The sequence below is a fragment of the Mastigoproctus giganteus genome, chromosome 1 (genome assembly GCF_048544385.1).
Source record: "Mastigoproctus giganteus isolate SK-2022 chromosome 1, ASM4854438v1, whole genome shotgun sequence".
NCBI classification, from domain to species: domain Eukaryota; kingdom Metazoa; phylum Arthropoda; class Arachnida; order Uropygi; family Thelyphonidae; genus Mastigoproctus; species Mastigoproctus giganteus.
The window spans coordinates 42,712,917-42,732,056 of record NC_143575.1 but is presented as its reverse complement, the minus strand read 5'-3'; the positions used below and the strand labels follow the sequence as shown (position 1 = coordinate 42,732,056).

The 19,140-nt window shown below is 36.3% G+C and overlaps 1 protein-coding gene across 1 annotated transcript in view; it reads right to left on the bottom strand.

The window, feature by feature from the left end:
* Positions 1–19,140, bottom strand: part of HERC2 (E3 ubiquitin-protein ligase HERC2) — a 971,627-nt gene that overhangs the window by 395,005 nt on the left and 557,482 nt on the right. The window contains exons 53-54 of the mRNA XM_090372402.1: positions 9,888–9,978; positions 8,891–9,068 (exon numbers count right to left, since the gene is read on the bottom strand). Coding sequence (XP_090228528.1) covers positions 8,891–9,068; positions 9,888–9,978 — 269 coding nt within the window. The remainder of the gene's footprint in view (positions 1–8,890; positions 9,069–9,887; positions 9,979–19,140) is intronic.

Here is a 19,140-nt window from a genome sequence, read left to right as displayed (position 1 = left end):
ACTGTTCACAATTGGTAGTGGATGATCGGCCAAGTGCAAATCGGGTTCAGGATGCATTGCTCGCTTCATGCAGAAATGTATAGCTGTAGATTTGTGGCTTGACAGTTTGTATCCATTTTGCGCAATCCATAATTCAATGTTGTTAATGGATATTTGTAGATGCCTCTCAATATAGTTCATATTCTGGGAATGACAGGATATGGTAAGATCATCTGCATAGAGATACGAGTCAACGGTATTTGGAATGCTGTTTGTGATGTTGTTTATTCGTATTGCAAACAGAGTGGCACTAAGAACAGAGCCTTGTGGGACTCCTTCTTCTTGAATGTACGTTCGAGATAAAGCCTGCCGGTACCTCACTTGGAAAGATCTGTGCTGAAGGAAGCTTTGAATAAAATATGGTAAATGGCCTCTCATATGAATAGAATGGAGATCTCTTAGGATACCGTAGCGCCACGTGGTATCAAAGGCCTTCTCTATATCAAGGCATATCATGACGAGATGTTGATTTCTGATGAATGCATTTCTTATATTGGATTCGGCTTTGGTCATGAGGTCTAGGGAAGATCTATTCTTCCGAAAGCCAAACTGATTATTACTGATTATGTTTTCGGATTCAAGGTACCAGGTGAGTCGATGGTGAACCATTTTTTCCAAAGTCTTACTCAGGCAGCTGGTTAGAGAAATTGGTCTATAGTTGTTAGGAATCGAATGGTCTTTTCCAGGTTTAGGTATGGCTATTACATAAGAATGTCTCCAGGAAGTAGGGAATATATGTTCTGAGAATATTCTATTGTAAAAGTTTAGCAATGAATTTAGTGATTTCTGATTGAGGTGTTGAATCATTATATTGTAGATTCCATCAGGGCCAGGAGAGCTGTTTCTTGAGGTATATATAGCTTCTTTCAGTTCAGATATTGTGAGTGGTTGGTTATAGGTAAAAGGACATGCAGTTTTGAAGTCTAGTTTCCTTTTCTCAGCTTCAGCTTTGATTTTTTGAAAAGAGGGTTGATATGCAGTTGAGGCGGACAACTCACAGAACACCGTTCCTAGGGCATTGGCAATTTCATCAACAGATGAGATCTCCTTTCCATTCCAATTAATAATAGGAGAGGGCAACTTATGATATTTACCATTTAGTTTCTTTATTTTTTCCCAGATTATTCGGGTATCAGTATCTTTGTTGATTGAGGAGGCAAATTTTATCCACGAGTCTTTTTTCGCCTTCCACCGGATATAACGAGCTTTGGCTCTCAGTCTCTTGAAGTTAATAAAGTTGGCAGTGGTGGGATGTTTGCGGAAGGTGTTCCATGCTTTGTTTTTTTCTCTCTTCACTTTATTACAATCGCCATTCCACCAGTGATTGGTATGCCGATGGTTTCTTATTTGAGACTGTGGGATGGCGGCTTTTGCTGCTGTTAGTATCTGCATTGTGATATGATCGGTGACAGTGTCAATAGTAGAAGACTCTATTGTGTCATCATCAAAAGATACATGACTGGTAAATTTCGTCCAGTTTGCTTTGGAAAATTTCCATTTTGTTTTTGTTTCAGTTTGTTTGGAATGGGTGGTTTGAATACTACAGATCAGCGGATAGTGGTCACTATTTAGAGGATTGTCATGTACTGCCCACTCTATAGTTGGGAAGAGGATCGGAGAGCAAATTGAGAGATCTATTGCACTGGTTGACCCAGTAGGAAAATGGATATATGTCGGTAAGCCATTATTCAATAGTGTCAAATTTTCTCGGTCAAGTAACATTTCAATGAGTTCGCCATGCCCGTCTGAGACCAGAGATCCCCATAATGGATGATGCCCATTAAAATCTCCTAGTAAACAAACAGGAGGTGGTAATTGGGAAATTAGATTTAACAGTTGCTGAATTGTACATGATTGATTCGGCAGAAGATAAACTGAGGCTAGTGTCAGTGTGATACCGATTACTATACGGGTAGCAACAGCTTCTAATGGTGTTTGTAATGGAATGTGCCTGGAGGGAACTCCTGATTCCACTAGTATAGCTACTCCTCCATGGGGGCTGTTAGTTTCAGATCGATCTTTTCTGAAGATAGTATAGTTTTTGACTGAAACAGATATTTTTGTTGTTAGATTTGTCTCTTGCAAGCATATGGCAGCAGGATTGTAACGGTTAATTAGTTCATAGATGTCATCAATATTGCTGCGAAAACCTCTGCAATTCCATTGTAAGATTTGTTCCATTATTTGGTTTTGTGAGCAGAAGAGGAGTCTGTTTGCTTTTTGTGAGAGGCTTGTTTATATCTCTCGTGTTTTGATTTTTCTTTTCTTGAAAAATTTGGGCGTCTTGAGTCATTGCTTTCTTCCATATCATCATCTGCATGTATTTCAAGCAGATCTTCTGAGTTGGTGGTATCATCGGTGTCCATGCTTGAGGGGTGAGATTGCTTCACCTCAACTGGATCTAATTTTTCCGCTGCTTGGCAATGTGGAAGTCTCTGGGATGGAACTGTCAGTGGCGTATTACTGCATTGATCGACTGCCTTTGATGTATTTTGGACCGAGAGGACTGATTGAGCCCAGTCTGAGATCGATGTATCTGGAGGGATGGACACTTCTGTCTGACATGCTATTGACTGGTGACTATAAGCAGCAGAGGCATAAGTGCATTTTGGATTATTTAATCTTATTTGTTTTCTTGCCTCTTGGTAGGAAACTTTATTTTCAACTTTATACTTTTGTATCTTTTTCCCCAACTTCCAGAGGTCGCAGTCTTTGGAGTATGCCGGATGGCTGCCCTTGCAATTTGGACACTGTGGGGTTGGTGCTTTACATTCTGTTTGTGTGTGAGTTTTACACCCACAGTTTGCACATGTTGCATCTCCACGGCATGCTGTCTGGGAATGGCCAAATTTCTGGCATTTAAAACATCTTAGGGGGTTCGGAATATATGGCCGAACGCGACAGTTTAAATATCCTGCCTTGACTGAAGGTGGTAGGTTTGGAGAACTGAAAGTTAATATTATACTCCGGGTAGGAACTAAATTGCCATCTTTTCGGATCATGATCCTCTTTGCCTGAATGACTTTTTGTTCTTTAAGTTCCTGGGCTATCTCATCTTCAGGAACGTTTAATAGATCCCGTTCAGTGATCACTCCCTTTGAAGAATTGAGGGTGTTATGTGGTGTGATTTGAACTGGGATTCCACTCAAAGATGTCGAACTTAATAATAGTTCAGAGTGTCGAGGATTGGTGGTCTCTATTAATAAATCTCCTGATTGGAGACGTTTCACCATTTTTGGTGAACCTGCGGCATGTTCGAGGCATCTCTGAATGATAAAGGGGGAGAGCTTGCCCACAGGTTGTGTTGACAGAGAATGTATTATTAGGAATGCTGGTAATTCCTGTCTGCCAATGTCTTTCTTCATTCTCTTCGATAGAGAGAAGTCATGGTCAGTGTCATGAATGTCATTTGCTTGAGAGCTCTTCGGCTCTAAGCATGGAAAGTCACTTGTTTCCATTTCTGCTCCTTTTAGCCCTGGGGGTTGTCTTATCCCCCAGATTACCGGCCCCGCCACGTGGAGGCAGGAGCGGTGCCACCAGTGACCAAGCGGTTGTTGAAGTAAATAAAGGGTTAGTAGTGAATATATAGAGTAAAAAAGAAAGGTAGATTTCCTCTCTCGGTTCTTACTTTTGTCCTTTAAAGTACAGAACCTCTTCAAGTAAACAAAAGAACAGGTGACACTAGAAAAGAATCAAAACTATAACACTTTGGGAGATCACTATATATTCGCAGGAAGAAAATCGCTTGTCACTATCGCTTGGCACTCGGGGCCGAGTGATCAATGAGTGTGCATTTAGTCGAAGTTGATGATGAAGAAGAATGAACATTCTTTAACATTTGTAAGTCGTAAATAATTTCTCTATTATAATTTGCTTGATTTTGCAGGCTATGTTTTCATTTCTTTCGATAAATCAATCATTGTTTAAAAATATAAAGTAATCAGCTAACTAAAACCCCCATACTTCTCCTTCAACCCATGCACGGTACTAAGTACTGTAGGTTTTGATACCTTTCGTGTTTGGGGTTTTCATCATCATATTCATAAATTTCATTGTTGAGCATGTAACCCCTATTTTTAACCTTATGTCTATGGGAAATAAATTCCCGCTTTATGAGCACGCGCTAGGAACGAATTAACTCGTAAAGTCGAGAATTACCTGTATTTGGTCCTTCATTAATTTAGTCCTTGAGGCTGTCACAGTCATTCTCTCAGGTATGACAAGCTGGGCTTGCAACCTAGGAGTCTAAAACACTGATGGAACTGATATTCAGCTGACACTAGTCAGGTGGACCAAATTTTGGCAAAATCCAACCATTTTATGACACTTATTTTCTAAAACACAAAGGGGTACTCTTTCCAAAAAAAGGCTTCAGTTCTGCAAATTGCAGCATCTTGAGACTAGACACCTGCGAGGTGATCTGATTGATGTGTTTAAGGCCTTGAATGGTTCGAGTAAACTCAATGCTGATGATGTTCTTACTTTTGCTCAGATTACATACTTTAGGGACAAATTCAAATTGAGGAAAGACGGTTGCAGAATACATGTCCAGAAATTTGTCTTTAGCCAGTGAGTGGTTGATTGCTGGAATAAACTTCCATCTGTTGTTGTGGAAGTTAATAGCTTAAATAACTTTATAAGGAAGAACTAGACAAACTTTTGGAGGGAATGAATAGATGAAATAGGAAGTGTTTTTTCTTTTGGCTGATGCTGTATAAGCTTGCTTTTCTGCATCATATCCCACTACTAATGCTAACACATTATCCCCGCCTTTTCTTACTTCACGAATAGTCAAATCATGAACATATCAGAAACAGTCAAAAATAGTACAAACTTATCTGTGAAAAGATCTAAACCTCCCAAACACTTCCTTGTTCATTTTAAAAATATTGTAGTCTCAGTTCCAATCTCAATGATGTCCATTTCCACTTAGTGTGTCAAGTCTATGTGCTTTTTCTAACAGAGAATCCCAATTATTGGTTGATTCAACAACTGCTCATCTCAGTTGTTGACTCAACTGATAACTGGGACTATTTGCTGTACAATTCCTTTAGCTTCAAAGGTGGGACTTCTTCAGATGTCCACTCTGATATTCCCTGTCAGAGATTCAGTAATTCAGAATTTTCTCTTTTTCAATCATCTCTCATTTAAAATCTCTCTGCTCCACTCTGTCAAATTTGTCTGTTGCTTCTATTATTCTCCCAAATCCACTAATCACTTGGAACTCTCTGACTTCGTTCTTTGAAACTTGACTTTTTCCAATCTGACTTTCCTAACAGTGAGGTAAATCTCCTTGGTGATTGTAATGTTCACAACTCCAGCTGGCTTCCATTTTCTAGAAACACAGACCCAGCTAGTCGAGATGCTGAGGCTTTCGCAATTACTAATTAAGCACAGATTGTTCACATACCTTCCAGAATATCAGAGAATCCTAACAACACAGCCAACACTCTTGAGCTTTTCTAACAAACAACCATTCTAATTGCACTGTTCAGGTGAGTGGTCCATCTGCCACCTCAGATCATAATTCAGTGACTGTTTCTTCTCAAATGGGGCCTTTCTTTTGTGCCCATTCTCAACCTCATGCTGTTTGACATTAGAAGAATGCAAAATGGGATGATCTGCACCATTTATATTTTTCCTTTCTTTGGTTGGATTATAGTTTTAAGTCTTCTGATGTCAATATTTCCTCAGATCATGCCAGTCAAGTTATTCGTGTAGTGATGAAATGCTTTATTCCATACTCCACCTTAAAATTTCATCCTTTATCTAAACCTTGGTTTTTCCAATAAATGTGCTAAGACTGTTCAAGATAAGAATGTTGGATATTGCAATTGGCTTGCACCCATATTTCCAGGTTCATTTTCTGCCTATACCAAAGCTTGCAACAAATGTGAAGCAAGTTATTAATCAGTCCAAACTGCATTTTGAACAGGCTAAGAGTAGAAAACTTTCTTCATGTCCAAATGGTATTTAAGCATTCTAGTCTCTAGCCAAAGTTATTGGCAGCAACTTTTGCCTATCTCTATGCCCACCTCTCAAAACCAGACAGTTCCACTTTCACCTATGCTAAAGATTACCTGCTAGCACTCTACCCTCAATACTGTGTATTGATGACCTTGGTAAACCACCTCCTACCATTCCTAGTATGCTCGATTCAATGCATCCTGTGGTCTTCGGTCAAAAGAATGCCAGAAAATTTTTTAACAGCCTTGATACTTGAAAGCACCAGGTAGGTTCTGATGGTATTTCTCCACTTGTTCCCAAAACCTGCACTCCCAAGCATATTCCTATTCCTAACAGTGAGAACAGCTAGCTCACTCCTGTTCCTAACAGTGATGTTGGTTGGTTATTAGGGGTTTTATAGTGTATCAGCATCTAAGGCTATTGTGCGCCAAGTCTAAAGGTAATAAAATATAAATATATAGGAAATATGTAAAAATATAAAATAACATATCTAGTTAATATATTATAAAACAAATATATTGCATAAAACAAAAGTGAAGTATTTCAAACAGAAACAAAAGTAAAGTATTTCAAAAAAAAAAAAAAAAAAGTAAGTCATATTTTTATCATTTTAATAAAATCTAAAAAAATAAATCACTGACGTAGATTTGTTGCACATAAAAGTGCTGGGAATTTGCATTTTTTTTTATATAACTTGAAAATAAAAAACGGTAACATGAAAATAGAAACTTCCTTTTACGAGTAACAAGATATAGAAAATGTGACACAATTTTTTCTTGAATCACTCTGTGCAGCCCGTGAAACAAATCTAACTTTGAATATGGTCCCCGTATGGGAAAAGGTTGGACACCACTGCTCTAGAATAATAAACTTTCAATATTGTCAATTTCTTATAGTAAATGCACTTTCATATGGACGCACTGTTTACAGAGAAACCAATTTTCAGTACAATTACAGTACCAAATGGGCATCAAGGAATGACTCAGTTACATAATCAAAGCCTTGAATGTATACATATAACATTAATAAAAACAATTACATCATCACCATCTGTGCTTGTAGGTTATGGTTTTGTGACCTTCTACATAAGGAAGCAGCAAATATTTACCAGTTCCTTTACAGTTTACTGAGTAGTGTAATAAAATGACAGAATGTAATATTTTAAAAGAAAGAGCAAAAATAGTAATTAAAATTAGACAATTCCTAATGCAGATTTGCTGTAATACACCAGTATTCAAGATGTGAAAGGTGACTATAAAAAAGGATCAACTTATATGGTAAATACACACTGCTGATCAGTTTTCTGGATGTTTGATATTATATCTGATGTATGCAATTATTTAAATGTAAAGGTAAAATGAGACCATTTATATGGAGATTTTTCTTAACTGATTTAATTGGGACATTATAGCCAGGTTTTGGTTATTTCTGATGTCACTATCACTTCAACTGGGTTTGACTGTATTTTCATTATCTTCATTAGACTTTTAAATTATATGTTGTTATTTGTTGTTGTTATTTTGGTTTTTAGGAGCATTAGCAACTAAGGCCATATTGCTCCGGGGATATGCGGTGGTCCTTCTCTGACCTTTCCGCATCCTCCGTATTTGGTGGTCGCAGGCTCGAACCCTGGTCTAATCAAGAAGCGTGTGCTACGCACTGCTGCTCCTGCCCACCTGGCTAGGGAGGCACCTTAAATTACATGATCAGATATATAAATACAGTGGATTCCGGTTATTTGGGCCACCAATTAATCAGGGCAGCCGTTTATTTGGGGCAAATCTTAAAAAACAGAACCCAATCGAGAAAATAGCCAATGTTTACTTTGCTTAATTGGGACAACATGCCGTTTAATCGGGGCAGGAGACCACAGCATTGAAGATTACCCTATGATTGTTTCCGACCGTACCACGTAGTTCGGTCAAATTTCTGGAGGTCACAACCATAAAACAATATAAACAATTAGCAGTCACCTGTTTATTGGGCTTTTCTGTTAGTGAAATCTATCATAAACTGATAGTGAACTCGATCTTATTGAATTTGCAATAATACCGACAGCTGGAATTCTGTGGGTTATTATGGTGAAATGTGTTTACACTTCCATGGAATCTTCAATCATATAAAAAAAATAATTTTCAGAATCTTCTCTTCATTCCTATTTTTAAAGCTGCATAACTAGTTACTCTGTTCTCACATGTTCTGTGACTCCTCTAAACATAATAATAATCCTCTAAACATGTGGATCATTCATCTATCTGCAGCTAGTATTGGCATACACCTTACCTTAAATAGAAGGTGTTTTATGTATTTTGTCTTATTGTAAAATGAATTATTTTGCTGAGCAGCAAATATAAATCATATTTTATTTATTTTTTTGCTTTCCAAGCTTAAAGCCCCATTAAAAGGTCACAAATTCTCAACAACTGATGAAATTATTCGGAATGTAAAACAGGAACTATTGGTAATTTGGTAAATTCCAAAAGAAGCCTAACAGGAATGCTTCCAAGAATTTCAGCAGTATTAGACTTGACATACAGTGCTAAGGAGACTGCTTCTAAGGGTCTGTCCATCCATGCACTTTTTACTAACTCGGTGAATGTAATTTCAACATAAAAAAATAAACAAAAATAACAGGCAATATCATTTAAACTATTTTCATATAAAAAAACCTAAACAATTAAAAAACTAAAAATAAAAGTAATTCATATAACTGATAAAATCATTTTAAGCAAAATAAGTTCACAATCACAGTTTGTAAATGCTCAAATAAGAAAAAAATACGTACAATGTGATATGAAAGTTTTTATGTTGGCATGAAAATCAAAGACACTTCATAACATTTCTCTGTTTAATAAAACAAATGGCAATTCTCAAAAATTCTTACTTGTTTTGGTTTTGACTGGGTAAGATTGTCACCATGACCCAAACGGCCATAATCCCCAAGTCCCCAGGTAAACAGTTCTCCACTAGATGTTATTGCTGCACTGTGTGAACTGCCACAAGCAACATCACGGATTCTTTTTGATTTAAGACCTTCGATTAGTCGTGGCCTATCATAATTCCTAAACATGAGTGATCATAAATTATAATAAGAAAATTTCCCAACAAATGCTATGTGCTAAAAAAATCTAGAAAACTGTAGTATATAAAATTAGAACAAAAAGATGAGAAAGTTCCAAGTTAATGGAATTTTAATCAAGCAAAAATAAATAATTATAAAATTATACTCTAAAATGGATTAATGAAAGAAAATATATGCAAATAATAAGAATGAAACTGGTAAACACAAAGAAGCTATTTTATGAAGGTATATGCAAAATTAGTTATTTTATTAAATTTTCATTGATGAAATCAGAAAATTTTAACAATAAAATTTTAAAAGTTTAACAGCAACCTATAATATAACCTAAATCACTTTCAATCTCATGAAGTCAATTATGTATTACATGAGAAGAATGATCATGTACTAAATTAAAATAGAAGACCCTTAAAAGAACAAGAATTTTTTTCTAGAAACACAGAACAGATATGTTTAAATAAATAATAGGCTAGCAATTTGTGTGCATGCACATGCAGGGGCACACCCAGAGAGGGTGGCTTTTGAGCCTCAGGCACTCCCCACCTACCCCATCTCAAAGCTTAATGAAAAGAAAAAATTGAAAAAATAAAACTAATTTGATCTAGATCAAATCAGCAGATCTGATTCTAAGCTTCCACACTAAAAAAAATCCTAGGTGCTACTGACTCAATGTGTGTGTATCTTTGGATTTTTATTACATAAATAATTACAAAGAATTCAAGAGTTAAACTTCAAAAAAACTGTATTATGTTACATTTATCAATAAAGCAATAAGCTGAAACCATACATAAAAATCACTTACATTCGATTTCCATGACCCAGCTTCCCATCATCCCCTTCTCCCCAAGAAAACACTCTACCATCCACAGTAAGAGCTAAAGCATGCCGTCCTCCTAAGAAAATCAACATTATAAAAATATAAATTTAGAAATCTTTAAATTTTTTGAATCTATAAAAATATGAAACAAATCTCAGATATGGAAAATCTCTGAAAAAAATTTATTATTAATATTTATTGTATGGGAGCAACACACACACACACACAAGTACAGCAGCAGGCACAAAAACTGCATTGCTCCCTTTGAAGTTTGTTATTTCACTAGAATCTTCCTGTATAAGTGAAATTACATCACCTGAACTTGCTCCTCCTGCAAATTAGCATGCTAATATTGCAGGAGGGTTCCGGGTATGGGGTATCCACATGTTGGACAAGATTTTGCAGCTCTGGCAAATGCTACGTTTTTATTTATATTTAGCCATTTTATTGACTTGATTGTTATATTAAATTATTTTCTATATAAGTAGCTCATATTCCTAGTCAAGCTTCTTGACTAGGAATATTGGTTTATTTTGAATTTAGATAGCGATTTTGAAAGTTAATACTTAGTGTCTGTAGATTTTACATTCATAACTTTCCTCCATTGTTATACAATACGGAATAGCGTAACATGATGTAAGGTTGTTAGCGTAGGTTTAACGTAAAACAAGACAGCGAAATACAAAGCACTGTATTTAGAAATCTCTTAGCTTAGTTTAGTATTATCAATTAATCTATCAAAAATTTATTAATCTTATTAAATTTCATTGTTAATTAAATTGTACTTAGAAATCATGACCCAGACTAGAGCAGCAAAACAACGAGCACAAAGTAGTAATGTGGCTCAAGGGAGAACTGAAGAGGGTGATTCTCTGATGCATCACAGTCTAAAAAAATGATGCATCAGAGAATCACCCTCTTCAGTTCTCCCTCAAGCCACATTACTACAGCTACTTTGTGCTCGTTGTTTTGCTGCTCTAGTCTGGGTCATGATTTTGTTTAAGTACAATTTAATTAACAATGAAATTTAATAAGATTAATAAAATTTTAATAGATTAATTGATAATACTAAACTAAGCTAAGAGATTTCTAATACAGTGCTATGTATTTTGCTGTGAAATGTTTGCAGACCTGTCTAGAACAGGATATGATCTAGCCAAGGAGGATGTCTTTGTGTGTGCTAGGTGCAGAAAGTGTGAAGAAATTAGGTGCCAACTCAGTGTTCTGATGGGCATCAATGAGAGTTTGAGTTGTAGGATAGATGCCCTTGAGGAAATTAATTTCAGGGGCCCAACAAGCTCTTAGCTTCCCAACTCAACATCAGAGCTCGCTCCTGTGCATCAGGCAACAAAGCGGCAATCTCCAAGAGAGAATGCACTGGTCCCACAAGAGCTAGTTATTGTCTATTGTCGGTGACTCTATTCTGTGGGAGACAGGAAATATATTATGCAAAAAAGATATGTGAAACAGGACCAGGGTATGTCTGCCAGGGGCAAAAGTTGGTGTTGTAGAACAGATATCATCTTTTAAAGGCACAAAAGGTGATATTGTTGCACATGTTGGCCCTAATGACCTTAAGAGTAAGAGATCTGCAGATTTATTTAACAAGAACAGGTCAATGTTGAAAAAGAGTCAAGAGTTACGGTTAACTTTGAAAGCGTCTGCAATTCTGTCCAGACACGATAGGAGGCAGCATATGATGAGAGCCTTGTCAATCAATTCAGCTCTGGAGAGACTGTGAAAGGCTCATGGCATAGCATTTTTTTCAGTGTGGTCTGTGCTTGCTAACAGGAGAGAGACTGCTTCTACAGGGATGGGATGCACATAAATAAAAAGGGTGCAAGAATATTTGCTGATGCTATCGAAGCAGTGTTAGGTAGGTCGGAAAACTGTTAGCTTGGAGGGATTCACAGACTAAAAGATTAACAGTAGTCGCAGGCAGAGGAGAAAGTGATTTTTGCACTGCTTCTACCGTAATGAGCAGCAGCCTAGAGAGCAGGTTGCTGGGGATTTCAAGAGCTGCTGGAAGTCATCATGAAACATGCAAATACATGGGCTGTGTTAAGGTATACTTGCATGTACACCAAAGCTAAAAATATAGTAAATAAATTTGATGAATTTGAAGTGTTGATGAAGACGTCAAAGGCAGATATTGTTGGGATATCAAAGACATGGTGTCACACAGATATAATCAGTGCAAAATTGGAATTTGGGAAGTACAATGTGTACAGAAAAGAAAGACAGGGTAGGAGGGGTTATGTTGTTAGTTAAGAAACACGTAAAATCTAAGGAAGTGCATCCAGTTCATATGGGTGGACAGTGCAATGTTGAGTCAGTTCGGTTTGACATAAGCACAGAGAAAGGGAAAATGAGAGTAGGAGTGTGCTATAGGCCTAATGACTCTGATGAGTACAACAAACAGTTGTGCAGAGAAATAGAGTGGGCCAGTAAATCAGAATGTCTTGTAATGGGGGATTTTAACTTTCCAGATATTGACTGGAACTTGTGGGTTGTTCAACTGCATGCAAGCAAGATTTTGTGGATTTATTGGAGGATTGTTTTTACAGAAAAATGTTCAAGGGGCAACCATGCATTAAGAATTTGCAGATAAAGGAAACACTAGGTGACAGTGATCACTGTATGATGTGGGATTTATTTAAAGATGTAACTACCATCAATGGTAAAGGGAAGGGATTTTGTTTTCCTAAAGGTGACTACAGTGGTCTCAGACAGTTTTTAAATTCTATACAGTGGGATCGACTGATGATGTTACCAATGGTGAATTCTAAATGGGAAGCCTTCAAGGAATTAATCTTGGAAGCTACTAGGCTTTTCATACCAACTAAAAAATACTGGTTAAGACTTAGACCTAAATGGATGTCAGGTGAATTAATGAGGCTCGTGGCAGAGAAGAAAATTGCATGGGATGCATATAAATTATCAGGTGACATAGAAGCTTATGGCAGATATAAGCTAGTTTGTAATCAAGTCACAAAGGAGGATAGGCAAGCGAAGGCTAATTACATGAAATTCTTGGCAAAGGATGCAAAGAAAAACAACAAAGCTTTCTTTACTTATGTAAACTCCAGAAGGAAGGGAATGAATCAGTTTGGTCAATTTGAGTTTTTGTGGTTCGACTGTTGATGATCCTGCTCAGATAGGTGACAAACTGAATAAGTATTTTGCATCTACATTCACACATGAGGAATTCTGTAAGGAAAGGGAGGACAGAAGTTTACTAAACTCTAACAGGGAGCTAAATGATTTTGTAATAATGGAGAACAAAGTGGAAAAGAAATTGTTGAAGTTAAACATTAAAAAGGCACCTGGGGTGGATGGAATCTATCCAGTTACATTGAAGGAGGCAGCGAGGGAAGTTAGTAAACCCTTAGCCATAATTATGAGAGAATCCAGAGATTCAGGGGAGGTCTCCATGGACTGGAGATGTGGAAACGTATCTCCAATTCACAAAGAGGTTCAAAGGGTGACACAAATAATTACAGACCTGTTACTTTAACTTCTGTTCCAGGGAAAATAACGGAGTCACTGATTAAAGAAGTGATGCAGGATCACCTTCAGAAGACTGCAGTAATAGTTCAGACACAGAATGGATTTGTTAAGGGGAAGTCTTGTCTGACCAATTTGATTGGATACTACAATGTGGTCACAAAGGAACTGGATTGAAAAAATAATTTTGATATCATATACTTGGATTTCAGGAAAGCTTTTGATACTATTGCACCTGGAAGACTGCTTTACAAATTGGAGCAGTATGGCATTAAGAGCAAGTTACTGCAATGGATAAAGGGATGTTTGCGTGGGAGACAGGCAGAGAGTGTTAGTAAATGGACACTGCTCTACATGGACTAATGTTATTAGTGGATTCCCCCAGGGTTCGGCATTGGAGCTACTGTTGTTTTGTATATTTGTCAATGATATTGATGGAGGTATATTAAGCTTAATATCAAAGTTTGCAGATGATGCAAAGGTTGGCAGGGTTGTTAATGACAGTAATGGCAGTGTGCTACTGCAACAAGATCTAGAAAACTTAGGCAGATGGCCCTGAGAAGTGGCAACTAAAGTTTAACATTGACAATTGCAAAGTACTGAATATGGGTAGCAATAACCCAAGAGAAATGTAGCAACTGTGTGGTACTACACTCAGGGAGGTAAAGAATGAAAAAGTCCCTGGGGTAATTGTGCAGTCTGATAAGAAGTTCTCTGAGCAGTGCAGATGGGCTGCCAGATCAGGTCATGGAGTTTTGCCAATGATATATAGGAATTTTGCTAGCAGAGACAAGGAGGTGATTATCCCCCTTGTATAAGGCAATGGTCGGGCCACACCTTGAGTATTGTGTATAGGTCTGGAGGCCTCATTTTAGGATGTAGAGTTGCTAGAACAAATACATAGAAGGGCAACAAGATCAGTGAGAGGAACAATGAGGTGCTCTTACCAAGAGAGAGAGGCTTAAATTCTGCAAGTTGCAGCATCTGGAGACTAGGCACCAGGGAGGTGATCTGATTGAGGTGTATAAGGCCTTGAATGGTTTGAGCAGGCTCAATGCTGATGGGATACTTCCACTTACTCAGATTAAGAACCTGAGGGGGGCATAGATTCAAACTGAGGAAAGACAGTTATAGATTATATTTTTTTGGATGATGCTGCATAAGTTCATACACTTGCTTTCTTGCATCACATGCCACTACTACTACTACTACTATTAGATGTGTGGAAGTTTGCTTTTAGCCAGCAGGTAGTTCTGAGGTAGATCTGATTGCTGGAACAGACTTCCATCTGTTACTGTGGAATTTGATAGATTAAATAAATTCAAGGCTGAACTAGACACAAACATTTGGAGTATATAACTATATAAGCTTGCTTTCTTGCATCATATGCCTGAACTGATGCTAATGCTAATTGTGTTATACTCAAATACTGAATGCCTCTCATTTGCAAAATGCATAACATATGCAATTAATACTAAGTTTTTGCATCATCCTATGTATAACTCAGTCCCTCATTAAAGGTTACTTCATAATCTGGAACACGTTGGGATTACTGGAAAGATTCTAAGAGGGATTACAGGATCGCAGCAGAACAAAAATCAGAGAGTGCTGATTAATGGATATTCTTCAGATTAATGTAACATCAGAAGAGGAATCCCCCAAAGAATCGGTTCTTGGACTGATGTTGTTTCTGATTTTCATAAATGATATCGATCAGGGCTCCCTCAGAATGACTAGAACAGGTTTCAGGAATGTTCAGAAAAGTAGAAGCTATGTTTTAATGCAGCAAAATGCAAGGTCATATACTTGGGAAATAACAACCCCAAAATAAATTATAAACTTAGTGGAGTTGAATTAAAAAATAGTAGAAGAAAGGAATCTGGAAGTTACAATATGGGCAGCTATGAAATTTTCTGAGCAGTGTAAACAGGCGGTCATGAAAGCCGAAGGTGTCCTATCAATGATTTATTAAACAATATCCTGTAGAGCTAGGATCCCCAAACTTTCTGAAAGGAGGGTAAGATAGGAATATTCAGAGTGGTAGGGGGGGGCCAGATCCAAAAAGCTGTCTCGCATTTTATAATGCGAGTTTTTATATGCACATTTTATAATAATAACAATTATTATTGTTGCTACTATTACAAAACACAATTATTCAAGTTTTTCTTAATGTCAGGAAAGTAGATAAATATGATGAATTATTCACAATTTAAAAGTACTTATGAGAGCAGCATACCTGCTTTTAATTCGTGTAATGATGTTTGATATTTGCTGTTAATTTTGGGCAACCAAGAAAATATTAGTGCATAAAATTTCCTTGTGGGCCATAGTTTTGGAACCTCTGCTGTAGAAATAGTGAATCCCATTGTATAAGGCAATTGTAAAACCCCATTTGGAATACTATGTCCAAGTATGGAGACATCTGAAAAGGGACATTGAGCTTCTTGAAGGATCCAAAGATGGGCAACTCACATGGTGAGATCAGCAAAAGGCCAACAATATAAAGAAAGACTCCAATTATGTGGGCTACAGAGTTTGACAAACAGGCACCTTCAAGGGGACCTGTTATAAAGAATTCCAGAACTAGAGGGCATAAATTCAAATTACAGGGAAGAGGTTTAGACTAGATCGTAGAAAGCTTTCTTTTAGCTAGTGAGTTGTTGATTACTAGAACAGGTTGCCTCCACAGGTAGTTGAGGCTGACAAGTTGAAGAAATTCAAGGTCAACTGGATAGTTTCCCTGGATACATGAGCAGGGAAGTGCAAAATTTGTACCTCGTTACCTACTTTTCTTTTTTTTTTTTTGTCCGCTGCTGCAAAAGCCCGTGGTTTCCTTGCACTATATGTCTAATACTAATAAAAGGATCAACTTTTTTGCATGTGCCATCAGTTTCCATTCAGCAACAATATGGAATGCAAGCAGTTTACTCTCAGGAAAAAAAAAAGAAAAGAAAAAGGAATATATATTTCTAAAAAGAGTGGATGTAATTAGTTCTATGTCTAGAATCCTTTAAAAGAAATGTGATAACAGAAAGGTCAAAAGAAAATCTAGAATAGCATGAAGGAAATTAATACTTCAGTACAGTATAGATTTTTAAAATGTTTAAAGCTTCATGATCATCACGTAAGCTCTACAGACTTAAAAGTCACGTGGAGGGGGGAACTAGCATAAAAGCAAGTGAAATAACTGTCCAACAAAGACTTGTCATGAGTAGCATACGACTTTGCAAGAAGCCCTTATTGGCCATATCCATGAGAGAAAAAACACCTAACTTGGGTTTTAAAATCAAGCTAATTGAACAACTGAGTCAAAACATCTGTAAGCTGTAATGAATCCAAACTGAAAATTCATGGATTGGATGGAATCATTATTTAAGTGCAGATTCAGTGGAGCTTATCATCTTGACCACATGGATGGACAGTGGCATTTGCATTGAGCCAGATGGATTGGGAATATACAACTATCAAACCATTGGGCAGAATACACATTTTAAAGGGAAGTGTTAATGGGGATTACTGCCAAAAAAAACCCATTTTATAAGAGAGTTCTGCCTGGTAGCAGTGATCACTTTCAGGAAACAAAAGCTGTATTTTCTTTTCAAGCATGATTCTGCTCCTTGCCACATCACAGGCAATGTAAGTACCTTAGATAATCGTGTCACGCAGTTTCCAATATGTTAATTATTAATTTGTACTAAATACTATACTTCTTTATCTTCAGATGAATAATTTTGTTTGATGCCTATATCTACTGTCTATCATGGAAAAAGGAAACAGCTCAGATTTAACCCCTCTCCACTTCAGAAAAATGCTGTAAAGAAGCAAGGTAACATGGCAAGAAACCATTATTTATGTCTAGTACTATGAAATAAGCAATGACTGGATAAAGAATCTGATGCACTCAATGTCAGACAGGCAAAGCAGAAAAAACTCAGGGTGGACCAACAAAATACCAATCATTTATAAGAAACCTATAGGCTTATGTCACAACCTTATGTTTGCTAGCATCATTTATTTTAATATTTTTCCAGTTAATGTTAATTAATATTTTTTTAGTTAAAGTTAACTCAAAATACTGGTCATGATGTAAAGGTGATCATGCAGCCTGTAGTGCATTTCTATGACTTTTTTTTTTAAATAAATGTCTAAATAGATGGTTTTGTAATTTCTGTAAGCCATATAATACAGTATTTATTCATTTTAGGCCAGTTTAATGAGAAAATTTATTCTACAGGAACAATTATTTTCTCTTATAATGCTTATTTAGCAAAAAAAAAAAAAATTTATAGCAATCAATTTGTGTGGCTGCCATTGTAATTTAGAACAAAAGCCTTTTCTCTAAATATACTTTAATTTGAAATATATTAATACCTTTTGGCACCCTCATATTGTGGTTACATTTCATCACTGGTCTGTCAGATACTACACTGATGGTATCTAGTTAACCATCTAATGAACAGACAATAATATTTGAAGTGGCCATCTCTGGATAATGGTAGACATTATGTAATAAACAGCAATGTACTTCAAGAGAACAAGGCTATTTATGTGAAGCGAAAGACTGTGCCAAATCATGACGACTTAATTTGCAATATAAGGCTGATGCATCTTGTAGAAATCTTAGCTTGACATCTAAAATTAAAGTACTTTTACAGCACATATGAAGAATAATGGTAAATTCAACAAGTGATACTTGAGACATACTAACTGCTATCTGCAAACAAGCAATTTAAATAAAGAAATATTAAAATAACACCAAGAAACCTAACAGTGCATCACCTATAAACAAACAGTGACACTTAAGAAAAATACCACAAAAGATAGTTTTGGGAGAGAACTACAATGACAACTTAATCATGAAACATCTATCATTATGAAAATTCCTAAATGTCTGCATGACTTGTTTCCTGGTTACAGGATGCCAACCATATTTAAATATATATACTTTCAGTTCAATCTGCCTTTATCATTCACATCCACAGTCATTCTCTGTAAATAAGCAGGTTATAATTTGAATGGGAATGTTTGGCAACTTTCACAGTGGCAGATATTCTATGATCAAGTTGTCACTGTGATTTTCCAAACTTTTTGTGTTACTTTAGCACCCTCTCAAGAATCACTTGTTGCATTTAGCAGCAATATTGATATATGGTATAAGTGTTTAATTTTAATTCAACAGCTGATTACACCACATTCAATCTATACCCTGATTTAGCTTTGATATGGACAGCAGTCTGTTTATTGTTTCTTTGTGTTCTTCAGCACGTATCACATTTCATATCTTTGACGTGGTTATCCTTACTCTTATTTAGTTTTTAACTTAGTCATATTTTCTATTTTTCAGTTTGAATAACCTTGGTTATTTAAGCAGAATTATAATTTGTTATTATAACTTGGTTATCCTTACTCTTATCTAGTTTTTAATTTAGTCATGTTTTCTATTTTTCAGTCTGAATAACCTTGGTTATTTAAGCAGAGTTATAATTTATTTTTTTTTATTTTATTATATTTTTTGAGTTAGTAAGTTTATTTTGCATATTTGCAAATATGCAAAACCATAGTAGTGCCTAAACTCAAAGTTTTTGAGTTTAGGCATTACTATGGCTCCATCTAACACTGAAATTTATATTTTGCCTTTTACTTTACTACAGTTTTTTTCCCCGAATGATGGATGTCAACCACATTTAAGCATGTTTTCAGTTTAATCTGTCTTCCTTGTTTGCATCCATGA